Raw genomic sequence first — 27,982 nt, forward strand, 5'->3', positions numbered from 1 at the left:
CAGATGTAGGTGATGGGGAGGAAGGCAGCAAATCACACTGCCAGGTGTGTTCCTATGCAACAATTTTGCATGTTCTTCACATGTACCCCAAAACCTAAAATACAATAAAATAAATAAATGGGAAAAAAAAAAATTAAATAAATAAATAAATAAATAAATAAATTGGTTTGATCAATGGTGAGAGCAATGGATGAGAAATGGCTGATTAGGTAACATCATTCACACTCAGGAGAGAAAACCTCTGGAGATTTTGTTTGCTGATTCCGCCTGGCACACAAGATCCTGAAAAAGGCGTCTCTTGGAATCCACAAAGGATGAAAAGGACAGACAGTCAACTGTGCTCCGCTATTGAGTTTTCAAAGACACAAAGATGAGGTTGTGGTCAGAGCAGATCCATTTCTGGATTCCGCACAACTTTTCATACATTGTTGGTGCACAATAAATGTTACGTAATAATCTATTGCTTTTATTAATGACAAAGGAATCACCATGTTAATGAAACTTGCAGATGGTACTAAGCTGGGAGTTATCACAAACACCAAGGAGGAGATGCAGATGATGAAGAGGGACTGAGGAAAGAAAGTTCCAGCAAAGTGAGCTTCTATCTTGCAAAGACAAGCAAATGCACCGGAAAAAATGTGTGCTGTGGGAAGCTCCTAAGGCGAGGCTGAATGAGGCTTAGGAGGGAAGGCAGTTCAAAAGCAATGGTGTTTGGAAATGCTAGGGACAGGATGTCTGATGAAAGTCATAAGGGGAAAAAGCACCATCTTCCCAGGTTTTCCAGTCGAAAATGCATTCAATACCAAGTCTTCTCATTTGGTTGCAGTTGGAAGCTGGACGTGGCTTTGAAGGAAGGACAGCTTGCCTTTCCTGGGAGACGGATTCACCAGTGAGTAGGTCCTGGTTCCCTGTCTTCAGTTCAGCTCCTGACATAGTTTGGCTGTGTCCCCATCCAAATCTCATCTTGAATTATAGCAATCCCTAGGTGTCAAGGGTGGGGCCAGATGGAGATAATTGAACCATGGCTGTAGGATCCAGCCCTGCAGGGTACTGCGAGCCCCTCCCTGCTGGTGTGGCGATGAGAAATTGTAGAAATAAAAGACACAAGACACAGAGAGAGAGAAAAGAGTTTGGGCCCGAGGGTCCACTGCCAACAGAAGCTCAGAGTCTGGCACTGTCCCGAATGCCCGGACGCTCTCGCTCTTATTGAGTTGCAAATCTGGGGGCAGGGAAGGTAGAGCATGGCCTTAATGGTCAGCGACTGGGGGCAGGGAGGTAGATAGGACGTGGCAGTGATAGGGTCAAGTACGTCACGTGTCACGCAGGTAGGGGCCCAAGACTTTCAGGTAGCCGAGATGAGGTAAGGAGCACAATGCGTCAGCACTTTTCCATACTTGTTAAGAAAGAACAAAGACGTTAAGATTTACGTTACTTTTACTGATTATCTCTTCTCAGAAAAAGAAACCAGGTGCAGAAGTGGATCATGAGAGTGGACATGGAATGTGACCACTGAAGCACAGCGTCACATAGAGACAATTAAGCCCCTGGATGTCTGCAGGCCTACCTGACAGCGTCAGGCCTCCCGCGACAGCTTGGAGAAGCGGAGTTTTCTCCTAACTCCTCTGGGGAAGGAGACGTCTCTGCCATTTTGGACATCTTCTTCCCTAGCTGGCTAAACAGCAGATGCTTTCCCAGTGCTGGTGCCAGCCAAGGTGCCCTCCAGCAGCCCTTTCACTGGTGTGACAGAGGGCTTAAAGCGTCTTGCCTTAGGGTCATTCCTTTGACAGTGTGAACCCAGGTTCACATTTCCGACCTGAGAGGCATTAGTAAAAGAATTAGGATCACCTATGAATAACTAATAACTGCTAAGGTTATATTTCTAGTTACTTTCTTCTTATTTATATGGAAATAGGCTGAGGCTTCTGGCTCCTGCCTCTGCACTTACAGGATCTCCCTACAATGGCAGTGGTTTCCCCTATACTGTTCCTGGTAGTGAATAAGTCTCATGAGATCTGATGGTTTTATAAATGGGTGTTTCCCTGCACAAGCTCTGTTGTCTGCCACCAAGTAAGACATGACTTTGCTCCTCCTTCATCTTCTGCCATGATTGCGGGTCCTCCCTAGCCATGTGGAACTGTGAGTCAATTAAACATTTTTTCTTTATGAATGACCCAGCCTTGGGTATGTCTTTATTAGCAGAGTGAGAACAGATGGTACAGGTCCTCCTCAGTCTCACATGGACACACTGGGGCCTCCTGAAGTATCTTCTGCTCCCACTCTCCTCCCCTCCCACCATTCTGTTCCTGGGGTGTTCTCTGTTTCCATCTTGTGATGCTTCTGTTAAAAACCATTGAGAACCTTCTGCTCCCTGTGTGGTTAAATCCAAATTCTTCACCGTGGCTTATATTTCAGTAGCATAAATTCTCATGTACCTTTAAGGGAATGTAGAACAACTCTCTTGAAAGACGAGCAGATTCTTAGCTTCCTCACTGGCCTCCATGGCGAAGTCTTCGGACTCTGTATACCAGCATTGCAGAGAAATGTTGAAGGGAACAGGAGCTCTCAAGGGAGGAAGCGCTGGAATCCCAGTGCTGGTGGGATCTCTTAGGCACTACCTATGTCTATAAATGAGGAGAAGCTCAGTGGGGCAGAATGCCTTGGGTACAGTCTTAAAGCTAGTTCCCAGCAGGGCTTGGATTGAATGTTCTATCCTCCCTTTTCTTCATCAGTGCCTTGGTACCACACCACACAGAGCAATGAAATGCATGGAGACATCAGTCTAGTGGAGCACACCCAAAGGTGATGACCACACCCCACAGCTGGGAGCAGAGGGGAGCTCCACCCCTTGCAGAAGTCAGAGGAAACTCCCAGAGGAGATGGAATTGTGGTCAAGAGGATGGAGAAAGCAGGGAGTTGCTCAGAGCACAGATGGGGAGGGAATGAAACGGCACAAACACACCGGGGGGTAAAGTCACGGACACCCTGAAAGAGCTTGACAAACCTTCAGGGCAGAGCTTAGCTCCAGTAGGGCTGAGGGGATTGGAAGTGGAGCAGGTGGATATGGTAGACCTGTAAGAGACAGAGGGGACCAACATTTAAGATTCAAGCCAGGCTGGAGAATTTTGGGGTAAGGTTGGTGCTGACATGCGGGGGTTCACTCAGAGTGGTGGCAAAAATATTAAAGGAAAAATATTAGAGGTAGCTTTAGGGAATAGTCACAAACCTTTTTGGAAGGCCAAAGGTTTACATAGCTTGTAGTGATTTAATGAGTCGAAGGCACCGGCTCTTACCCTAGGGCATTAGGACAGTAGAGTAAATACTGGAAATTGTAAAAAGTTTCTCCAGATAAGTCTGTTTACCTCACCTATATTAGCAAAACCTTTGATCATCTGCAGGTGCTTAACTTCCTTCTACTCAGGGTGTCAGCAGAAGTTAATTACTCTCTAATGGTTGTCATCCAAAGACCTTTGCCCTTTGATACACTAAATAAAAGCCTGGAGTAGGGGCTGCTTAAGGCTGGCTGCCATTAACTCCTTCCATTGAGTGACCCGAACACCCCAGCTCACTCTTCCACTGTATTCTGTGCTTGAGTGTACTTATTCATCGGTCGCTGCGTCAGGGTCTGCAGGACAGTCCCCTGCAGGTGGTTACCCTGACACTGACCCTGACACAATAAGAGGTGGGCTTTGCCTGCACCACGGTAGGTGCACATAGGGGAGCTTGGATGCAGAGGATGAGGGCCAGGACAGGAGGTGGGAAGCTGCCAGAGCAGGGAAGAGGAGATGGGGGTCTATGCCCAGCCCGTGGAGTGGAAAGTAACAAGCAACAGTAGAAAGACAGTTGAAATCAAGGAAGGTTATGTTTCAGAGAGCGCTTCCTTGTTTGCTGAGCCATTTGGCCTGCTTTTTGGGGTATTGGAGGGTGGTTGAGTGCCTGAGCTATTTGACCCACTTTTTAGGGGTGCTGGAAGGAGTGTGAGTGCCTGGCCTTTGTGTTCTTGGGGACTGCTTAGCAGTTTGTCCCCAGGAGCCTGGCTTCCAGGTGCAGATATTCTGCCCTGGCTGCTCCAGTGTGGTTCTGGCTGCTTCAGCCTTATGGGATCTTCCTGAGCTTAGTGCTGACTTTCAAGAGCATCACTAAATCCCCCAATATTCAGAATAACCGAAGGACACCCTTACCCAGGTATGCCCAGTTCTCACTCATATGGCTCCTCCCTTAGTCCAGCTTAATTACAATGCCTAATTGGAAATAACACAAATACATCCAAAATGCCTTATTGCCTCTGTAGCTGTGCCCTGAAGAGAGGAAGTCACAAGTTAGCAGTTCATGGTGTCACTCAGAAAGCAGACGGTTTACACCTGGGCATCCCCTCACCTGAATTCTGAAACAAGAAGAAAAAAAAAAAATAAAATAAAACCAAAACACTGGCCATGACAAATATGAGAGAAAAGGTTGAGATGATGAGACTCTTTCCTTTCTTCTGTTGAGCTTCCCTCCACCTGGGAGCTCACTGCCTCACATCTGACAGGAGGAGCCCCGGCACTTTGCATTTTCTAACCCTCACAAAACTGCTGCAAATATTATTTTTGTCCATTTTATAGATCAGAAAACCTAAGTCTCAGTTAAGTTCACCTGCTAACAGTGAAAGTGAATGACCCATGAAGCCAGAATGTGAGCTGTACCACAAACCCTAAGGATGGTTCTCTCCACTGAATCATTTTGTTACCTAGTGCTTCTCCTGAAATGGGGATCTGTAGAGGCAGGGAGCGTTCGTTATTTTAAAAGAGAAGCTCAGTGCGTTTCAGAAAATGTGTTCTGAGTATCACCCATGCATGTATCCACTCAGGGTTTGCAGGGACTCTTGTGGTCTGTCCCCAGTCCTGTATTTCAGAAGGAAGAACTCTGGCTGCTACCCCCATGATGAGAGCATGTTTTAGGTTTCTGTTGGGAAATGATAGCAGGTGGCAGTCACTTGTTTACTGAGGGCCTTCCTGTTCTCTGGGAGGCTCAGTTTGTATATGAAACAATGAGTCCTGCAGAGGAAGCCCCCCTCCCCAACACACACACACACACACACACACACACACACACACACACACACACACACACCATTTGCTTATGTTATATTTAGGCAAGGCTGGGAAGTTTCCTATATTTCTCTTTACAATATTTATTTAATCATTTGCCTCTTTTCTCCTGTATTGCGTTAAGTATCTCTTGAAAATGACTTCTGTGAAATACTTCCACATGCATTTAAACTTGTACAACATAATTTTTCAGTTTTTAGTGAAATTGTGAAAGTCAGTTTAGATATTTGCAACTGGCGATAAATCTTTTTATTTGATTCCCATGTTATTTTCTTCTCTGGCTGGTATATAGAGAGTTGGGAGGAATCTCAATAGGTATCTATCTACCGTTTACTGAAAATGTGGTTTTAGACCAGAAGCATGAGCATTGTCTGAGAACTAGTCAGAAATATAGAATCTCATCCTACCTCAAACCTGCTGAGTCAGAATATGGATTTTCAAAAGATCCCTAGGTAATCAAGATGTACATTATATTAGCTGTTTGTTGCTGTATAACAAATTAGAAAAACTTGGTGCCTTTAAACATGTTTATCATCTCCCAGTTTCCATGGGCCTAACTGGGCTCTCTGCTCAGAGTCTCACAAGGGTGAGAAGAGGCCAGCTGGGCTGTGTTTTCATCTGGAGGCTCAATGGGGAAAGAATCTGTTTTCCAGTTCTTTCTGATTGTTGGCAGAATTTATTTCCTTCTGTATGACTGTGATCTCAGTGTTTTGTCATCTGGAGGCCACCCTTGAGTCTTGGAGACTGCCTACAGTTTCATGCCACGTGAGTTTCCTGCTCTCAAATCAGCGTTTGAAACCATTACATCACCTTTAACCTACGCCTTCCCCAGCGCTCTATAACTTAGTAATGACACCACCATCCTCTCTGCTCTTCCTTCCCAAAGCCATTCTTGACACTGCCCTCTCCAGCACTCACACATCTAATCTTTCACAAAGTTATTTCAATTTTACCCATAAATATCTCCCCAGCATGTTTATATGTTACCATTTGCATGGCCAGGAGTCTAAGTAAAGCCATTACCCACTCCTGTGTGGGCTACTGCCCAGGTGAGCCTGAAACCCAGGCAGGTACCATTTATCGAGCCTGCACTTTCCCAGACAACATTCACCGTTCCACATTCCAATCATTCCCATGTTTCTAAGTTGATTATCAGGAAGTAAACTGAAAATCTCAGGTCTGTTCTCACCAGTGGAGAATGGAGTTCACAAAGACCATCCACGGAGCAAAACTAGCCCTGTCCTGTGCGGGTCTCTGGGACTTTCCTCAGAGCATGTGACTTGCCTTGTCACTTGCTTCCTCTCAGGGTCTGGACCTTCCTACCCAGATGCTGGGTGAGCATGCATGCTTTGTAACCCACTGCCTTCTAGTGAGGGTCCTTGTGGAGCTTCTGCTCTGCCCAGTAACTAGTCAGGAGACTGTGTGGAGGCTTTATTTCCTTCCCCAGCCCTAGCCCAGTGGTTTGCTGGTAATCTCTCACCCATAAAACTGATCTTAGCATTACAGTTAATGACTTTATTTCTCTGCGGTCTTGGTTCTCTTACAAATTGAGAAACCTATAAAATGCAGTGACCAGGTGGAGGAGAGCCTCGTGGTGGCTGCTCTGATCTCATTATGCCCTCTGACATGCTCATTGTCAGTCTCTCTTCAAAGGCATCTCCATGCCAGAATGAACTTGCTTCCTGCCATCCCACACCCTTGGTAAGATGTGTCCTCTGTGCTTCCCTTACAACCTTCTCATTTATCCCATCCAGCCCTCAGTTTCTCAGGCAATTGTGGGACATCTCTCTCCTCTGCCACTTGTGACTGTTAGATTGAACTGTGTCATTCTTCCATCCCACCAAATTCATATATCAAAGCACTAATCCCTATTTATTACCTGAGAGTGTGGCTGTATTTGGCGATAAGGCCTGTATAGAGGTAATCAAGGTTGAAAAAAAGGCTGTTAGGCTTCGCTTTAAGCCAATCCGACTGGAGTCCTTAAAGACGAAGAGATAAAGACACATGGAGAGACACCAGGGATGTGTGGGCAGAGAAGAAAGACCACATGAGGATGCAGAGAGAAGAGGTACCCGCAGCCAAGATGAGAGGCCCCAGAAGAAACCAACCCTGCTGACACCTTGATCTTGGACTTCTAGCATTGAGAACAGTGAGAAAACACATGTCTGTCATTTACATTGCCCTCTCTGTGATATTTTTACTATGGCAGCCCCTCCTGACTAATACAGTGACAATGTCTGATTAATCTTTCCTTATGCACTTCAGCCACACACCAACCATCCCACCTTCTCCTCAGCCCACCCACCATTCTCAATCTGAGGGTATCTTGGCTCTTAATCTTCTTCTAGGTCATTCCAGTCTGGTTCCTGCAGCACTAGCCCAATTCCATTTTCAGTTTTCAATATTCTCCCAACAGCATTTCCTGCTGCAGCCCTCAAGCGTTCCCTCCCCCGTGTTAGGGAATCCCCACTGCACATTTTGTTCACAGTCCTCAGGGTCCACACTTGATTTAAATTCCATGGTCTCCCCAGTTGTGGCCTTCTCATCCCTTGCCTCAGTAACTACTTTGGAAACATCTCCTTGTCTATGCCTTGTCTGCATATCTCATGTACCTGTCTCCATTGTAGTAAGGACAATGTTAAATATGTGCACCAAAAACTCCCCCAGGAAGGGTGTTGCAGAAGCAGTAAGACGGTAGACAGTCAGGAGACCTGGGATGTCAACCTCAATTCACTTGCTAGCTAGATACACTTAGAAATATACTCTTTTTTCTGATTCTCAAGTTTTTAATTTGCCAAATATTGAAAATAACTCACATCTCTGATTGTTCTCTAATGGATGAGGAAGCTACTGTTGGCCTTTCATGTAGGAGAGAGGTTCCATTCATCATGTGGAGATTGGAGTTAAGATCTAATAATGCCTAACACTCCTGGAATTATCTAATTCTAGTTGCTGTGCATCAAATTGAATAAATGTTAGATAGTCCTACCATCACCATCATAATTGCTTAGAGTGGATAGATAAAAATGGAAAAAAATGCTAGAATGTTTTCTCATAGAAATCTGCCCAGGGATCAAATGTTAAGCAGAGCTGTGTTAGTGTACAATGTAGTCAGCGAAGAGGCTGGTAGTATTTAAGATGCTTCCTGGAGGACGAAGAACTGGAACTGGGTGTTGAAGGGATGTGCAGGTTTAAAATGATAGAGCGGAAGTGGAGAAGTTAATGAATGTGGCACTTCTGACACATGCCAGGTGCTTGATAAATGTCACCTAATTCTCATGACACTAAAGAGGTAAAACTATCTTCTTTTTAATCTAAGTGCTGACAGTGTGCCAGGCATTAGATAAGTCACTATGATACCTGAGATGGCTGCCAGGGTAACATAAGCCCACCCTGAGGACCTAGGGACAGTTCTAAAGAGCTGAGACTTGAAGAGAAAGTAGGAATTAGATCAAAACGAGGAAAGAGAAGGGAAGTAATGATGGAGAAAATGTTGCCCCAATCCATAAGGATAACATGAGCTACGGCACTCAGTTGTGAAGCCACAGGAAGTGTATGCGGAAATTCCAAAATAAAAGTCATTATCAGAATTTTTTCGCCTTTATTCTGAAAAAAGAAATAAACATAGAAACATCTAGAATAGTATAGAAAACCTCTATAAACTGAATGTCATAATTAACTGTCATCAGATTGTGGCCATCAACTTCAGCTCTCCTTCCATCTACATCTATTCACGCTCCAGTCCTTACATTCTAAGGCAGATATCAGATATCTGTGATTAATTTCTCAATATTTTTCCAGGTGTTTCTAAAGGATAAAAACTCTTTTTATTAACCAGAGCTCTAATAATATCCCATCTAAAAAAGTTAACAATTTTTTATATTACACATCTCTAGTTGACGTCTAAATCTCCTATTATTTTAGAGATTTTATATTGATTGGTTTTCATCAGAATCCAATAAAGGCATATGCATGCAGTTGTTAGGCATATGTAAGTCTCTTTGACTCTACAGGTTTCTTCTTCTTCTATTTTTTTCTTGCAAGGTTTTTTTTGTTAAATAGCTTTTTTTTTTCTATAGAGCGCCCCACATTTTGCATTTTGCCAGCTATATCCCTGTGTGTTGAGATGTGTTCCTCCTCTCCTGCATTACCTGTATGTATGCAGGTCATGGTAGTCACCTGTATGTATGTGTGACAGGTCCATCTAGAGGTGCATTTAAAGAACTTAGAGTGTGAGCTTTGTAACATGGATTGAGACAGGGTGAGGTGAGAAACGTGTATTTTTTTTTTTTAATACTGTAAATGTACCAAAACAATATTGTAAAGGATTTTACCAAAGGCTTCAGCTCTCAGTGCATCCTGTTCTGTCCCATGCCCCATGGGACATTTCCACCCATTTCCTGAGTCGGGCAGCAAGGGCATCTATGCTCATGTTGTCTGGTAAGGTTATTACGTCAAACATGCAGAGAGAGACAAAAGAGTCAAGTGTCAATTTTCTCGTTTCAGAAGATACTTTTGTCGAGGATGCAGAGTGACCAGTATAGACAGAACCCTGAGGACCAGCTGGAGGCAGATAGCTCAAGCCATACCAGAAGGTTTATGTGCCAGCAACCAGAGTGCAGCAGTCAAGGAGAAATCTCAATAAATTCTGATGATGGCAGAGCTGAGCAGTGAGAACCCAACACTTTCCTTCTCATTGCTTTGGTTCTGAAGAACTTATACCAAATCAGAGGAGAAAGGGTGAGGGAGAAGCACTAAACCAACCAACAATAATTTAAGCCAAGGTTTTCTCAAATACTTATCTCCTGGGTCTATCCGCACACATTTCTACAGGCCATGGTTCCATCACATGCAACCAGCTAAAGAATAGGGTTCAGGCAAGTCTTCTGCTGTCAGAATGTTTTCACAAACCAGCTGACAACAAAAGCCTTGATTTGGTTAACATGAATTGCTTAAAATTTGATTTTCTTCTCTTGAGTGAAAGTGGTGCTCTAGGTAGGAAAGGAAGTTATGTTGTTCTGGACATCTGAACCCACAGAAGGGCTTGTTTGTGTAGTGGCTTGTTTGTTAGGGTCTTAAAATGCTGCCATAGGAAAACAGCACATTTAAATTATTATTCTCCATCACATAAGTGTCTTGAAACATTATCCATGTTCTGGAATTTTCATTCAGATTTCAGAATGAATCTTCTAGAATGAATCTACCGCTATACACAGTTCCACCAGCTGTGTCTCCTCTCTCTCCTTCACCCCCTCCTCTCACTTCTCTTCCTTATGCTTCACTTCTTTTCTGCCCCTTCTCTTCACACTTTCCTCAAAACATTTGAAAGTTGAAATAAGACAGAATCCCACTTTTTTCTGATCTAAGGTTTCCAGATGGATTATGCTGGCATTCTGCTTTCCCAGAAAGATTTCCAGGGGCAGGACAGAGGGCACATGTGCTGTTCCAAGCTGTCTGGGGCCTCTGTGTGGCCATCCATCATTTCCTTCAGGCACACGATGACCTGCAGGGCTGGATGTTCCTTTTGTTACCTTCTAACCCCAAAGGATTCAGACAGACTAACATTCCAACACCCTCTATAATCTTTTCCCCTGGCAAAACTTCAGCCAGAATAAACCAAAAATGAAATGGAGGGAAAGGTCACTGCATGTTTCTGGATCCCCAAATTTCCATTCCAGATTTAGAGCTGATGCTTCCAGCTTATGGTCCCTAAGCACATCATTGTCACACACGGTTACTGAGACCCTACCAGAGATGCATAGCATTCCCTCGCTGTCTTCTCACCTGCAAGAATTTATAACCTCTTCCGAGACCTGCTCAGATGCCCCCTCTTAGATAGAGCCTTTCCTGTGCAGTCAGCCACTTGATCCCACTGCCCCAGCAATCTCTGCAGGCTTTTCTTTTTCTTATGCTCTAGTAGTGTGTGGCCAGATCAGCATATCAGCACTTGTGTTGAATTACAAATACCTATGTATTCCTTTTTGGCATGTAGTTTCTTTGAGAGGAGATGGGACCTGCGTCTAAGTTTGCTTTTCCTCGTGTCTAATAGATGGTACTAAAATGATTTCTAGAAGGCTATATGGAACCTATGGAATCAAAAGGGAAATAAAGCAACATTTTGACAGCCTGGGCTCTGCCATGGTAGTGGTTCAAGTGTTTCTACTCTGCTTACCCCTGACATTTATGTGAGCTGTCCATGCGTATAAAAAAGCTGCTTTCATTTCAGACCTGAGCTTCACCATCAGGTCCAAATGAATTCCCGATGTCCAGGCAAAAGAAGAACATGGCACTCTGACAACTCACCCCAAGCTCATTTATGTAAATATTTTTTCTGCACCGTTTTATGTCTTCAAGTTGGTTTCTAACTTCCAATGTCAGCACAGAGCTCTCATGGGAGTATAACATTCCCACCAGGCTTCAGCTGAATATTTATGAATGTTCCGTAGTAGCTGCTTTCTATTGTTCCTGGAAGATTTGTATTATTTAGAGAGCAATTAATCATATTCTGAGGGGAAATGGGAGCACAAAGTCACATAGAGAGGGTTATGATGGTTTTTTCTTCCAAGATGAGCAAAATAATAATCTCAGCCAAGGGTTTCTCAAGGGTTTGCTTATCTGCTGTGTCTATCTGCACGCATTTCTGTGGGCCATGGTTCCATCACAAGCAAACAGCTAAAGAATAGAGTTCAGGCAAGTCTCCTGCCGTCAGAATTGCTCATAATTGGCACATCACTCTTTAGAGTCTATGATTTAGGCTGAATGCTGAGGCCTAGAACTAGATCTTATGTTTACTTGGTAAGGAAAGCATTCCTTTTAAAATTATTCAACATAAGAATGAGAAACATTTATAGTTTGTAGAAGATAATATAAGGAAGGATGAATACTTTGTTAAGTCCTTGTTGTATACTTTAGATATATTATTTGATAGACATTACCTATAATATATTGTATATATTATAAATAATACATATGATGGCATTTTCCCCATTTTACTGTGATACACAGAAAAGATGTGTGAGTTTGTTGTTGATAAGTAACTCATCACTCCAAAACTCAATTCCTTAAAACAGTGAGCATTTGCTATTGTCCATAAGTTGAGTAGTGACCTGGGCAGTTCTAATCTCAGCAGAGATAACTCAGGCACCTGTGACCAGATCTGAGTGGGCTGTGTACCTGGCTCTGCCAATTGAGGCTGGGCACTCATTGCGTCTTGAGCCTTGGCTGGAAAATTGGACTAACTTGGCTCTGTTTCATGCAGTTTCTCATTTCCAGCAGGTTTGGCGGGAATTGTCTTTGGTGCAGTCTGAGCAGAGGTTTGAGAAAGAGGAGAAACACACGTGGTCTCTTGAGGTCTGCGCTTGAAACTTACATTTTAATTCTGCTGAGTTTGTTGTTGCTGGTGGTTGTGTTTTCATTTTTGCTTTTTGCCAAAGGAAATCTCAAGACTAGTTCAGAGTTAAAAGTGGAGAAGTACAGTCTTCCTCTAGCTGGGAGTTCCTGCAAAGACCCATTGCTAAGGTTATGAATAGAAGAGATCATTTAATCAAGTACAGACATATTTTGAGAAATGCTGCTGGGTGCTAGAAAAAGGAACGGAGGCCTTTCGATATCAATACAGAAAGGTCACAAAATACATTGCATTATAGTAGTAGGGACATTTTAGCCCCAAGGTAAAATAACTTGATAATAGACAGTGAAGAAAGCAAGCCAGATAAAGTTTGCTCACCACTGGTACTAGAGCAGGATGGACCAAAGGAAAGAAAGCAGAGATATTTATCCAGCTTCTCTGAGTCCCTGGTAACATGAAAGCAGAGACTCTTCCCTGGCCAGAGAACTGGCTGTTTAATTCTTAATCAGCTCAAATATTAAACTGTTGGTTCCTCTGCATGTTGGGATGCTCACATTACAGATTGAATAGTTTCCAGTGAGCACCTGTGAACCCATTGATGCTCTCCTTTCTCTAGAAGCTCTTCTTTTGGTGAAACAAAAAACAGAAGACAAAATAATAAAAATGTATTAGAAATATTTTTGATCCGAGTACTGGGAAAAAAAGGTTTGACATTTATCCAGAGGCTAAGCTTTAAGCAGATGAGAGGCATGATCAGCATTGCAGCATTGCAGTTGGGGAGGAGGACACCTGGTTTGAATGCTAACACTAGATTACAGGGAAAAACCTAGATTTGGTGGTAATCCAGGTAAGAAAAGATGAAGCTCCTAACCACAGCCCTGGCAGTTTGTTTGAAGAAGGGAGGACATATTTAAGAGATGTTTACAGAACAGACCTTGGAAGTTGCTTATGTGTAGAGATGTGGAGGTTACAGGGAGAAATAAGCAGCTCTCTGAATTTTGTCTCTAGACCCTGGATGAACGTGCCCAGCTTCCGGGGCTGGTTGACACAGGAGGAAGACTAGGATGGGAGTGATTATGGGTTTAGTTATGGACAGGTAGAGCTTGATGGGCACACTTGGAACTTGGTGGAAATGTCAAAAGGTCAGGTAAATATAAGATAACAAAGCTTAGGAAAGTCATTAGGGTGGGGCCTTAACTTTACAGCTGTTGTATTAAAGATGAACAATAAGGATATGGGAGCCAAAGAGGGTTTGAGAGAGAGTCATACCAAAGGAGAAGAGGCTCAAGGCAGCTGATCAACATTAAAAAATGGGCAAAAAAAAGAGCAGGCTCAGAAGGTACACTCAGAAGTGGCCCAAGTAGTAGAGGGAGAAAACGGGAGTAGAGAACAAAACAAGGCAAAAATAAAGAAATGATCTAATGTCCAATGCTCCAGAGAATTCAAGATAGATCTTTCTGAAAGTACCCATTACTGATGGCAATGAGGAGATCATTAGTGATCTTGACAAATTCCACTTCATGAAATATGCCTTAGTCCATTTTCTGTTGCTATAATAGAATACCACGTGGTGAGTAAATTACTAAGAAAAGTTTATTTAGCTTATGGTTCTGGAGGCTGGGAATCCAAGATCATGGCACCAGCATCTGTTGAGAGTATTCCTATGGTGGAAGGTGGGAGGCAAAAGTGAAATGTGAGTACATGAGACAGAGAGACACAATGTGGGCTGGATTAGCTTTATTTATTTTTTTGAGATGGAGTCTTGCTCTTGTACCCCAGGCTAGAGTGCAATGGCTCAATCTCAGCTCACTGCAACCTCTGCTTCCTGGGTTCAAGCGATTCTCCTGCCTCAGCCTCCTCAGTAGCTGGGATTACAGGCATGTGCCACCACGCCTAGCTAATTTTTGTAAGTTTAGTAGAGATGGGGTTTCACTATGTTGGCCAGGCTGGTTTCCAACTTCTGACCTCAGGTGATCCACCTGTCTCAGCCTCCCAAAGTGCTGGGATTATAGGCGTAAGCTGGACTAGCTTTATAACAAACCAGGCTTGTGATAACTAACCTGTTTACACAATAACAATTTCATTTATGAGTGTTTTGCCCTCATAACTCAAACGCCTCTAATTGGGCCCCAATTCTCAACGCTGTTGCATTGCATTGTGGATTAGGTTTCCTGTGCGTGAACTTTTGGAAGACACATTAAAATCATAGCAGAAGACAAAGAAGAAAACCAGAGACTAGGAGGCAGGGTTTGCTGAACATGCTTTGAAGACGTTTGAATGATGAAATGGAGAAACAGAACAGTACCAAAGAGGAAAATTTCTTTTATTTCTTTATTTTTATTTTTTTGAGATGGAGTCTTGCTCTGTCACCAGGCTGGAGTGCAGTGGTGCAGTCTCGGCTCACTGCAGCCTCCACCTCCTGGGTTCAAGCAATTCTTCCACCTCAGTCTCCTGAGTAGCTGGGACCACAGGCGCGCCTCCACACCCGGCTAGTTTTTGTATTTTTAGTAGAGACAGGGTTTCACCATGGCCAGGATGGTCTCGATCTCTTGAGCCACCTGCCTCAGCCTCCCAAAGGGCTGGGATGACAGGTATGAGCCACCGTGCCCAGCGAGGAAAACTTTTTAAAAAACAAAGTGAAAGAGATTTACGAGCATTTAAACGCGGATAATAAGGAACCAAGAATAAGCAGGGGATGTCTTGAAGTGAGGGGGCTTTAGGAAGAGGAGCACTTCTCTACTGTGACTCCAGGGGGAGGCTCACCCAAGGAGGGACAGGTGAACTAGTGGGCAGTGCCAAAGGAAAGCTAAGGAGTTTCTGTCTCCTGGCTTTCAGAACCTCACTGAAGTAAAGGGAAGAGTTCTGTGGTTTCAGTCATGGAGGGAAATGAACAGGTAGCATAGACCAACATAGGCTGTAGATTAAGGAAGATTCTGGTGATGACTTTGATAGAAATTCAGGAGGTTGGGAAAAGGGGAGACTGAAGTTGTCCAGAGACAGGGAAGGATAAAAGGTGGTATTTGAGCTTTGCTGTGACACATGAAGAAACAGATCTCAGCTTTCTACAAATTGTAATTGAGGATGAAAGGAATATTCACATGGATCCCAGAAAGTTCTAAGCAGCCCTGAAGACAGATGTGGAGGTAGCCAGGTACGCAGAACCCCTTTAGGTCACTTGCATCAGATTAAATCACTAGGCCCTGAGAACTCGGGGCAGTAGTAGGTCTTTTCTGGCCATCACAGGTAAATAAAACATTCTGTGACAATCTACATTCTAAGACAGCTCTGTGATAAAGTGAGCCTACAATAATGGTGCAATAATTCTAGTTAAGATTTATGGGTTGTCTGCTGTTGACTTATGTAATTCTGATAACATTCTAATGAGGTAGGTACCATTATTCTTCCCAACATACATATGAGAAAACTGATGCAGAAATAGGTTAATGAACTAATCTCATATCGTATGACCATTAAGCAGGTCTTGATCTGCTTAACGGTCATACGATATGAGATTATCGTATGGGATAATCTTAGTGTGGGAGTCATGCTATCAACCACCGCACTGGACTGTCTCTTGAAATATATGCCAAAAAAGTGGAAGTGTTTGTGAATAAAGAAGAAGGGTTCCATGGCATAAGTAGCATGTGAGCTGAGTTTCTGCCTTATTTCCTAGGCAATTAAGTGACTTTGATGAGACGTATGTTTTAGTAAGTGTAATCCAGCAGCAATGTGACGATGACCTGTGAGAGAGAATGGAGACAGGAATACCAGCTTGAAGTAACGAACATAGCCATTATATTACAAGGACTTATTATATGCCAGAAATTTTGCCTGGAAGTTACAGTAGTATGGTACAAGCTAACCTTTCTTGAATGGCTAAGTATCTCCTGTGAGACACTTTGTGTTTTTGGCATATTTTCTTATTGAATACTCTCAACAACAGTATGAGTTGACATTCTCATTTTCATTTTATAACTGAGCACCAGCAACATAGAAATGTTACATCATTGGCCTGAGGTCCCACAGCTAAGAAGGAACAGAATGGAATGGGATTTCAGATGCTCTGATCCCAAAGGCAGCCCTCTTAACCAGTACTTGATGAGCACTTTTCATGGTGTATTAGTTCAGACACTTTGGCCCAAAAGTACCAAATGCCACTCTCTTAAGTGCACAAAGAAAAAAGAGATGGATTTATGACATGATATAGGGAAGAATGCAGGTGGTTCTCCTATTTAATGGAAAAGATGTGGCCTTTCTAGGAAATTCAGATAGTTCTCTCCAACTCCTTTGCATTGACCTTTTTCCTTTACTGCAGACTGATTCTGTAAGTTTCCCATATATCATTTTCCTGATTAAAAATGTTCTTAAGTTTATATTTATTTTGTCCAAAAAAGGATTTCGATTGACACTGGATTCTCTTGGTTCCACATCCAAATTCCTGGAGAAAAACTCTGATTCCTGGAACAAACTGACCAAATACCTTCCTCTGACCCCATCAACCGCAGTCGGGGCCTGGACCTATTGTAAAATGACTGCTTCCATATTGACCATGGCAGTTAGGGAGAGCTTAGAGAGACAGGTTTCTCAAAAGTGGGATGGGGTTGACAAAGACCCTTTTGCTTAGCCAAACTTTTGTGGAAAAGGAATCCTGAAAAAGTAATATTATCTTTTGCTGTCAAATGCTGAGATGGGATAGATGCTTGTACAAAGTTTTATTAAAATTAGGTTTAGTATTGTATACCAGTGCAGAACTAGAATTTGGACTTCTCCATTAAAATTATATGAAAATGTATGTCACAGAAATAGCCAAATATCTTTGTCAACTGCATAATTATCATAATGAACTCTCATCAGATTTTTATGCATAGCCATTTTAAGTCTTCTGTCATTTATGGACAGTTATTATTTTACTTTGGTTCTTCTCTGAAAGCACTTGAAATCAGCTACAGTCCAAACTTGCTTCTTTAAAGTTATTCATGGAAAAGGCTATGAAATTTACTTTAAAAATGCAGGCTTCTGCTGAAAACTTTAAGATCATACCAGTGGACTGGGCAAGAATTTCCAGAACTCTAATGAAGAAACTTATGGCTTCATGAAAGTTCTATCCCAAGCCCAAGAACAACAAGAATTACATGGAACTGACTGAACTGATGAGGGCAATATTTTAGGGACGTTTTGTTGGAAACATTGCTGGTTCTTTAATATTTTGTTTTCCAAATTTAAGAAAGCTTTTTCTGTTTTATCTTAAGCTGTCTATAGCTCAGAACAATTTGGTAATGTAAAGCTTGTGAATAAAGAAGTAATTATTTTTTCCTCCTGCCTGATCCCTCTGGAATTAGAAAACTATTTGTAAACATTTTTATTTTATGGTAATGTAGTTATTTGCATATGTGCAGGAAGAATATGTTCTACTTGTAACAGTACACAATTGAAAACCTTGAATATATTATGAATGCTTTAGCTGGAATGTTGTATCTTCAGATATGACCAGGCAACTTTAAGAAACTAAGGTTGACTTTATGGAGTCAATAAAGTCTCTTGGAAAAAAAATATATACCGCCATGGTGTGTGGTATACTTGTTTCACTTACATAGTTTTCTTCCAGGTAAATAGTGTCACTTCCTGGCAGGCCCAGGACCCCCAGGATATTTTGGAGACCTATAAAAGGGAAATTCCCTCAAGTCCCTAAGTGTTTCAAAAACAGCGTGAGAGCATGCCCTTGGCTTAGCTTTCTAGTTTTAAGAGCCTTTTAACTGTTCAGTCTGGGATTACCTTATGAAAAGTTCCAGGAAAGCAAACTCAAAAAGAGCGTAGGTGGTCAACCATTATTTTTGCTGCATTTGTATAAATAATCAGGCCAAGTTAATGAGACTAAACTTATTTTGCAAGCTAATCAGTCTTTGCTTATTTTTGGTAGGAATGGGGGTGAATATATACAGAGAAAAATTACGTTTCAGAAGAAAGCTATAGCACACCCCTCATTAAATTTTAGCCCTGCTCATTGTTTATGTGGTTTTCTGATTTGTGTACACACTGGAATGGATCCTGAATTCTCCAAGTTTTCTCCAAAATCTGGCTACCACATTCCAGACTAATATCTCAGATTTTCTCCAACACTGCTGACTTGGAATTGTTAACATTAAAACTGCTCCTTTCCTGGAGCCCCAAAAGCTGAACCTGGAGGACTTGATACAGACATCAGAGAGATCACCACAAGAGCTCGGGTGTAGACAATCTTCATGACATTAAAGCTGAGAACCAGGAAGGTCTATCAGCGTGTCACTGCCTGCTTCCACTCCAACTGAAGAGGCTTCAAGCGGAGTGTTTAGAAATCTTTTTGATTGGCTGCCCTCTGGGCTCTGAAACTGAGTTTCCAACTCAGTTTTTAATTTTTTTTAAGATGAAAAAATTAAAACAGAGTAATTCATTTGGATAATAGCAAAGTAAAACTTTAATTTTTTTAATTTTTTAATATTTTTTCCTATAAAAACAATTCCCCCATTAAATGCCTCACTGCTAGCACCATCAGTCTTTTGGGACTATCAAGTCCCAATAGGTGACTCAGTGGGTCCTCAGTGAACAAAAGGTGACCAAATGAGAAAATGAAGTTATAGTGTTCAAAAGAAAGAAGAAGGTCTCTTCTTTTTTTGAACAAGAGGAAGGACTGACCAAAACTCCTTGCTTGGCCAAAGTGTAGCCAGTGTCCTGAAGCTTTTCCTATGTCCATCCATGTACTAAAATCCAGTGAGGGCCAAGAACTCTGCTAAGTCAGTTTATCAAGAACTCTCCACCCTTGATATTTGATTCCGTATTTTCAACATATGATCACATTTCTCATTGTCCATCATCCCCAGGTGATGTCTGATCACCATGGCCTGTTTTCAGCAATAATTCTATTAGATTTCTTTAGCCAGAATCCCCATACCCTCACTCCTGATATCTCCTCTTAGTGATTTTCTATCCAGTGGTCTCCACCCTGCTCCTTGGCTATAAATTCCCATTTACCAGTGCTGTACTCCAAGTTGGGCCCGATCTCTCTTCCTTATTGCAAAATCCCATTGCAGTGGTCCCTCTATTGTGATGGTCTTAAATAATGTCTCCTTTTCTGTGCTTTAACAAGTACCATTGAGTAAGGGTTTCTCTAACAGGTTGATGGCATCTTAGAGAAATGCATTCTCCATGATATTGAATCTGAGTGTCATCTGTGAGAGGTGGATTGTTCATAACACATTTTGAAGATGAAAAAAATTAAAACAGGGTAATTCATTTGGATAATAGCAAAGTGAAACTTTATAGCAAAAATGGTGGTAGGATCTAATGATTGGCTTTCAGGCATTATAGAAGAAAGAAGAATCAAGGGTGGGTTGAGTTTCCAATCCCTCTGGCTGAGAGGTTGGTGCTGCTAACAGAAACAAGAAGCAGAAGAAGCAGAAAGAGAGGGTGATAGCAGAGATTTTGTGGATTGATATGTTTGTCCAGGTTGAGACCATCAGCGGAGAGGAAGATTTCAAAATGGCAGACTGAACTGGAGCCACTGAGTCAGAAGAGAAGCCAGACTGAAGATGCCAGCCCAAGGGCTAGGGGTTTTACTGAGCATAACATAGAAGCAGCTGGGAATCAGGAAACCGAAGAACAATAAGCGATGGCAGATAGAGACAGGGGCTGAGCTTTCAAGTTCTAAGAGAGAATGAGCTTGGAGGATGCCATCAAACCCAGGTCACAGGTAATGTGGAGATGGCCATGAACAGCCTGGGACCCAAGGGGCTTGCATAGGCCTGAGTATCATCACCCCATATGCTGAAGTCCCCACACACACCTAAGTGGAGGCTACCTGGCACTTCCTGGATTCCAGCCTCTGAGGTGAGTGCCTTTTCACAGGTTATGACAGTGCCTTATCTTCACAGCAATCCTACGAGGTAGCTTGTGTCTGTATTTCACAGCTGAGGAACCTGGAAATTGAGACAGTAACTTGCCCTGCGTCAGTAATAGCCCAGAAAGGAAGTCGGTCAGCTCAGTCAGCCTCCAAAGCCCAGGATTTCACATGGGGCTTGTCCAGATGCACCTGATAGGTATTGAGTTGGGGGCAGCTGCGTGGGAGGCTACCTCAGCACATCAAATGTAGAGGCGCCTCGGACCACCCTCCCATTGCCTCCCACTGTCTCCTGCATGACCAGGAGGACCGTGCCACAGCCTCCAGGGCTGGCTGGGATTGGCTGTAATCTGTGTGGCCAACAGATCCCTCTCTTACTTTTCAGCAATTTAGCAACAGATTAATCCGATCTTGAGAACAAGCTTGGGCACCAGAGGCCTATTTGGTTGGAAGTTTTTCTACCAGGTGTTATTTTTCTCATGTCATCATTCCAGCATTGCCTATTTTCTGAGTGGCTTCAATACTTTCATTTGCTCCACGTTCTCCCTTTCCATTCCCTGTCTGTCTGTGTTGTTGTTGACTTCTGGATCACTTGCGCCCTCTCGTTCATATTCCCGTCCTTCCCTCTCCTTCTCTTTCATCTTCTCTCTGCCTGACTCTTGTTTTTATTCGGGCAGTGTAAAATACAAGGCTTTTTAATGAACCTCCAGCCATTTGTAAATAAACACAAGGTAATAACTTATGTTTTATTCCCTCCCAAATTTTGGAAGGTTGAGTACAGGGAATTTGAGTTCAGGGAGATAAGAACTCAGGCTCAGGCTTATACTCAAGAAGCTTATGTAAAAAGCACTTGATAAGATGGTAAAGAGGCAAGTTGTAACCAGACATTTCTTAACATCCCAGAGATTAACTTGCTGAAATGTTTTAAAGTTTTGTTTATAATGACAAGGAACAGCTTAGCTTTCAATATGTTGTCAACAGCTCTCTTGCTTGAACTTTTCAAGGTTTTCAGTTGTCTTTCTGTGTGCATGGAAGTACTAAAATAAAGACACAATTGTGTCTCAGTGGAAATGTGGCATGTGGATGAGAAGGTTCACAGTGTCTTCCAAGTATCAGGGATGTCCCAGGATTAATCAGACTGAACTTTGAGACTCTAGGAGACTTCTGGAAGAATGAAACTCTAAAGGCCACATTCAGCAGAATCAGTAAAATGGAGCTTTGCTTTTCTCTCTCTCTCTTTTTAAATCTTTTTGAGACAGGGTTTCTCTGTTACCCAGTCTACAGTGCAATGGTGCTATCGCAGCTTACTGTAGCCTTGATCTCTCTGGACCCAAGTAGTCCTCCCATCTCAGCCTCCTGAGTAGCTGGGACTACAGGCCTGTACCATCACACCCAACTAAGTTTTGTATTTTTTGTGGAGAAGGGGTTTTACCATGTTGTGCAGTGCGAGAAGTGGAGCTTTTTGAATAAAGAACAGGATGAGGTCAAGGGAAAACATTGTGACTGCTTTGCAGAGGTTAGCTTTCTACTACTGGTATGAGCCTGTTGTGGATTAAATTGTGTCTCTCCAAAAGTTATGTTGAAGGCCCCCTCCCAGTACATCTAAATGTAACTTTATTTGGAAATAGAGAGTGTTTGCAGATATAATCAAGTTAGGATGAGGTTATACTGGATTAGGAAGGGCATTAATCCAATGACTGATGTCTTTATAACATTAGGGAAATTTGGACACATACACCCAGAGGCAAGGGCTATGTGAAGACAGACACACAGAGAGCATGCCATACGGTGGAAGCGGTAACAGTGGAAGTCGCACTGCCACAAGCCAGAACATACCACGGACTGGCAACAACCACCAGAAGCTAGGGAGAAGCCAAGATTCTGACCAGCCTCAGGAGTGCTGCCCTGAGGAACACCCTGACTCTGGATTTCCAGCCTCCAGAACTATGTGCCAACCCTACTATACTGATTTGAGACTGTTTTGCTGTGATTTTTTTTTGTTTGTTTTGTGAGATGGAGTCTCACTCTGTCACTCAGGCTGGAGTGATCGCAGCTCACTACAATCTCTGCCTCCCAGGTTCAAGTGATTCTTCTGCCTCAGCCTCTGGGTTAGCTGGAATTACAGGAGCGTGCTGCCATGCCAGGCTAATTTTTTGTATTTTTAGTAGAGACAGGGTTTCACCATGTTGGCCAGGCTGGCCTCGAACTCCTGACCTCATGTGATGCGCCTTCCTTGGCCTCCTAAAGTGCTGGGATTACAGGTGTGAGCCACTGCGTCTTGCCTTTGCTATGATTTTTTTTTTTTTTTTTTTTTTTTTTTTTTTTACAGAAGCCTGGGTAAACCGACACAGAGCCAGGTACAGATGCATGGTTAGGCAGAAATGTGATAGGCAGTGGCTTGGATTTCCCTAGCATGGGAGACACTGCAGAGCTCCTCATGTGCCTGATGGTCAGGGACAACATGTGAGCCAGCATCACACTCCTCCTTTGGACAAAGTCTTAGGGCAAAAACATTTATTATAGTCAGACAGTGTAAACTCACATTACAGCCTAGCTGCTTCCCGGCTGTGTGACTTGGTCTGAGTGATTTACATTTGCCTTCATTTCTCAATTCCAATTTCATTGTGATCACATTCCTGTGATGATTGCAGGTAAATGTCATTGTGGGTGAAGTATAAGGAGGAGGCCTGGTATTTACTAATTACAGGATAAATCCCCTCCTTATGCTGCACTTCTTGAGGTTTGGATGCTGATTGGAGTCCCTTCCTGTGATAGTGTCGTATGTCAATGTGGCAAGGCTAGAGTCTCCAGTCACTCAACAAAACAGTCATCTAGATGTTGCTCTGAAGCAATTTTGCAGATGTGATTTAACATTTACCACCAGTTTGCTTTAAGTGAAGAAGACCATCTTTGATATTCTGGATGGGCCTGGTCCACTTCACCTGAAGGCCTCAAAAGAAGAAAGAGCTGAGGTTCTCCGAGGAAGAAATTCCACCAGGAACTCCAGTGTCTGCTCCTGCTCAAGAGGCTCCAGCCTGCCCTAAGGATTTTGGATTTGCCCAGGCAGTCCCCCACATTGCCGAAGCTAGTTCCTAGTGGTTTTGTTTTTCTGTCATTCTGCTTGATGACAGTAGGAAGTAGGATGACAGCAGCTTCATGCTGCTGTAACAAATGCCTAAAAATGGGGAAGTAGCTTTGGAATTGGTCATTGAGCAGAGGCTGGGAGAACGCTTAGCCACGTGCTAGACAAAGCCCAGATTGCCTGGAGCAGACTGTTGGTAGAAAATTGGAAGCTACAGGTGCTACTAGTGAGGGTGCAGATGATTCTTGCTATAGAATCGCAGAAGGTTTAGCACAATCACATCCTTCTGCTGTGTGAAAGCAGAACTCGTGAGCAATGAACTCAGATATTTAACAGAGGAAATTTCAAAGCAAAGTGTGGAAGGTATGGCCTAGTTTCTCTTTGCTGCTTACAGATAAATGGAGGGAAGGACGGTTAAGAAAGAGAAGCCAGAGCTGGATGAAGAACTGCCCGTCAGGCTTGTAGAATCTGCAGGAACCTCAGGAAATGGATGCAGTCTGTACAAGGCCTCCTTCAACGTTTCTGCCATTTGTCTCTCTTCTTCCTACTCCATTCCATTTTTCACAGCATGTTGTTTTATTTTCTCACTTATCTTGCCACAGAATATTTCACTGGTTTATTTACCTGTCTCCTCCCAGGCAGTGTCTGCTTGAAGGCAATGGCAACGTTTCCATTACCGGGACTCAGTGGTGTCTGGTACAAAGCAAACACTCAATAGAGATTTGTGGAATGAGTGAATGAATGCATGAACCAGCTTTGGGACACATGCTGAAAGATCAGGATTTTGAAGACATTCTAGAAAATCAGAACAAAAAGACTAGAAAGTTATTTCTGGAATGGGATCCAAATGTTTACCTCAAAGGGGCTGAGCTGAAGTCAGGGTCATGGTTCAGAAGGAACCGAGCATCGGGCCTGGAATCTGGGGCCTGACACTCCTTGTGGCTTCCTGTCTTTCCTGTCCTTGAACTTCCCTCTATCCCATATGTATCATTAAGTCTCCTATGAACTCACTGCCACTTCTCCAGCTTCACCTGTCTACAATCCACCCCATCCCTTCTGGCTGCACTGGACAACTTTGAGTTCCCCAAAGAGCCCTGTCACCAGTCAGACTCTTACCTGGCTCCTTTCTTTGCCAGGGATCCACCCTGTCTCCATCCCTGGGAAGGTCTACTCCTCCTTCAAGACCCAGCTCATGCAGTAGCCAGTGTGGAAAGCCTTTCTCAGCCTCCTCACCCCACATTTGGCTGTTGGGAAACTCCTTAACTTTCTTGTGCTTTCTCATGCTGGATTACAAATGTGTCTATCACTCCCTGAAACTGAGTGTCAGCTCTGGAGGGCAGGAATGACGTGATGTTCATATTTGTATGAAGACCAACATGAGGTCAGAACACTGATTCATATTCATCATAGATTTACACATATATGATGATAATTTTCTGCAGGAGGGCAGTAGAAACTCCTAAGGAATGGGTAACAAGGAATGAATCATTTTTATAAGTAACTCAAAGTCACCACTGGAGATAATAAGGTTTCCTCATGAGGTCTGGCAATCTTACCCTATGCAAGCAGAGGAACTCAATGCCTGGCACATTCAAAGTGTTAAATAACCATTGTTATTTCAGTGAATAGTAAAAGTTGTAGCAAACTGATGTTTGTTAAGTATATACGTTATGCCAGGTGCTGTTCTAAGCACATCCCATGGGTGAACTTATTTAATCCTTACATTTCATTTAATCCATGCATGAGGTGAAGATATAAATTGGTCCTCGAAGGGCCACACCACTGTGAATTCAGAATATTCTGCCAGCTCCTCAATCAGGTCTGTGCAGCCTGCAGGGGCGTGGGGTAGGCCCACTTCAAACATCAGCTCTTCTTTGAGCATTCCTCAGTTCTCCTGTTCACAGACCCTTTAACCCTCACAGAGCAGGGTCTGCCCATTCATCATCCCCCTTACTTGACTATCCTGTCTCTTTAGAACAGAGCACGTGCCCCATTCTCTAGACAAGACTGCAAGTTCCAGAGGGCAGGTGCCCATATCAGTGCCTTGCACAGAGGACACATGAAATACATTAAATAACAATGACTTTGTTACATGTTCCTGGTTTTCAGGAGTTTGGGAGCTTTTATCACATAAACAAAAGTCAGTGGATTCCCAGGCACCAAAGCTTTCCTCTCATAACACTTACCACCAGGGAGTGATAAAAACTGTACTCATTTTGGGCCTGCCTTCCCATCCATTTATCCACCTTCCAGCCGACACACCTACTATACCTCCACCCTACCTTCTAGCAAGCATATGTAAGTGCAGCCGTAACCCACACCAAATGTAATCTTAATATACAACCAAATGAATTGAATTATAGATTTCTAGTTGACATGTTATTTTGGTAGATTTAAAGAAAACATTAAATTGTACTTTGCAGCTTTGAAAAATTTTGTGTTGTCAACAATTTGTTGTAGGTGTCTTAAATATTTTCCTGGGCCCTTAAAGTCTCCATGCACTTGGTATTCCCCTTTACTATATAAAGAATTAAACTAGTGAAAACTCATTATATGTCTGTCCTTTCTTCTGAGTCATAAGCTTTGTGGGGCAGAATGTCTGGGTCTATGTCACCCCTATAACCTCCCCAACTGAGCTGAGTACCTGTAACATAGGAGGTGAACAATGAGTATTTTCAGAAGGAAGAAAAGAAAGGATGGAAGGAAGGAAGGAAGGAATAAGGGAAGAAAGAAGGAGGAGGAAATGAAGGGATTCCTGCATCTTTAGAATTTATTTCTATATTTTTTATATTTTATATATATTTCTATATTTTCTATAATTTTTTTTCTATAGCATGGCTTGAATTTTTTTAGGGGTAAAGAATGGTTTGTAAAACTTTTACTTTCATTCCAGGTACAATTGCTACTAACTAACCTTCCCAAAATGTTTTTTTATACTCATGGATTCTATAGATTAGAAGCTGGGCAAGGTACAGTGTGGGTGGTAGATGGCTCATCTCTGCTCCATGATATCTGCAGCCCCAGATAGGAATAATGAAAGGTTCATTTTCTACCTCGCTCTCCAGCCAGACTCATCAAGAGGCATCTTTGTGTCTCATGATTGATGGCAGCTGGGGCTTCGGCTGGGCAATCAGCTGGAATAACCTGTCTCACAGTGTTCTCCTCTCATGGGCCAGTCTGAGCTTCCTCCCAGCATGGTGGGCTCCACGTGAATAAGGCTAAACAGTTAGCATTTTTATGATCCTGTGCTATGGACTGAACATCTCTTCCAAAATTTCGTGTGTTGGAAAGTTAATCTCTAAATCTCTAAATTTGTATGTTGATACTATTTGGAAGTGAGGTCCTTAAGGGGCAATTAGAAATTGCTAAGGTCATCAGGGCCCCCAGGATGGGACTGGTGGCTTTATAAGAAGAGGAAGAAAGACCTGAGGGAGCACGTTTGCTTTTTTTTGTCAGTTGATGCTTCCTGTCATGTTACGACAAAGCAGGAAGGCTCTTACCAGATGCAGCCACCTGATCTTGGACTTCTCTGCCTCCAGAACTGTGAGTAAAATAACCTCTACTGTTTACAAATTACCCAGTCTCAGGCGTTCTGTTATGACAACAGAAAATGGACTAAGACATTCAGCCTTGAAAGACACATGTCATCACCTCCACTACATGCTACTGATCGAGCCAGTTGTAAAGGTTGCTTAGGCCTAATGGATGGGGAAATGTGAGATGGGTCATACTGCAAAGGCCTCCTTGGAAAGTGCAATATGCCATTACTGGATCACCATGTGAAATGTGTTTCTTACTGTACTTTGCGGTCAAAAAAGTTTGAAAAATCTCTGCTTAGTATTGTGTATGTTATGAGTAACTACAATTATTGCATCAGGCTGTTTTGATGGACATTTGTTTCTAATTTCTCTTAATTGAAAAATCAGTGCTGCAGTGAGCCTCCCCGTCGGTGTTTCTCTATGCACATGGAACAGGTTCCTGGGTGTGCATGCTCAAAAATCCAAGCCCTTTCCCTAGGGCTTGCTGAGGGGAAGATGGCCTGTGTGGTTGAGGTTTTTTTCCTAGTATTAAATATCCATTACTGTGTAAGAAATTCATTGTTAATATAAATGATCACTATTTTGTACTAAAATGATACTGTAATTTCTTACTTTACTAGAAATTATTTGTAAATATATCTTGTTATTTTCCCATCTTTGGATTATAAATGATTTGGTTGCCACACTATATTTTTTGCTAGCCTGATTGCTACATTAGGAGTTTCATAGAAGGGGAATAAATGGTTCAGAGGAGACCAAGAACACTTTAAAGGTTCCTGGCACATATTACCAATCAATAGGATGCTATTTCAGCTAGACTGCAGAGATGAAATAAAACCTTTTGAAATCCCATTAGTGTGGTTGTACTAAGTCCTTCTGAATATAATTAGGGAAAAATTTAAGTGGCACAATGTAAGCAATTATCAGAAGAATTACTCTTAGCTAGTTCATAACTCAGTTTCTGAGCCACTCATTGGCACAGCACTGGGTGCCTACAACCCTGTATACAGTGCTTGCAGGGAGACAGGGGGATCTGTAGCACCACCCATCCTGAGA

At 42.7% G+C, this 27,982-nt stretch overlaps 1 protein-coding gene across 2 annotated transcripts in view; it reads left to right on the plus strand.

The window, feature by feature from the left end:
* RNF144A (ring finger protein 144A) overlaps positions 1-27,614 on the plus strand; it is a 161,607-nt gene extending 133,993 nt beyond the window's left edge. The window contains exons 9-10 of one of the 2 annotated variants that reach the window (XM_037743269.1): positions 19,584-19,646; positions 26,340-27,614. In XM_037743269.1, the coding sequence (XP_037599197.1) occupies positions 19,584-19,643 (60 nt within the window). In that variant the 3' untranslated portion in view covers positions 19,644-19,646; positions 26,340-27,614. Of the gene's footprint in view, positions 1-19,583; positions 19,647-24,523; positions 24,769-26,339 lie in introns of both variants that reach the window. The other variant, XM_037743266.1, reaches the window with a different exon arrangement.
* Positions 27,615-27,982: the final 368 nt, after the last annotated feature.

Source organism: Cebus imitator, unplaced genomic scaffold, assembly GCF_001604975.1.
Source record: "Cebus imitator isolate Cc_AM_T3 unplaced genomic scaffold, Cebus_imitator-1.0 Scaffold139, whole genome shotgun sequence".
NCBI lineage: Eukaryota > Metazoa > Chordata > Mammalia > Primates > Cebidae > Cebus > Cebus imitator.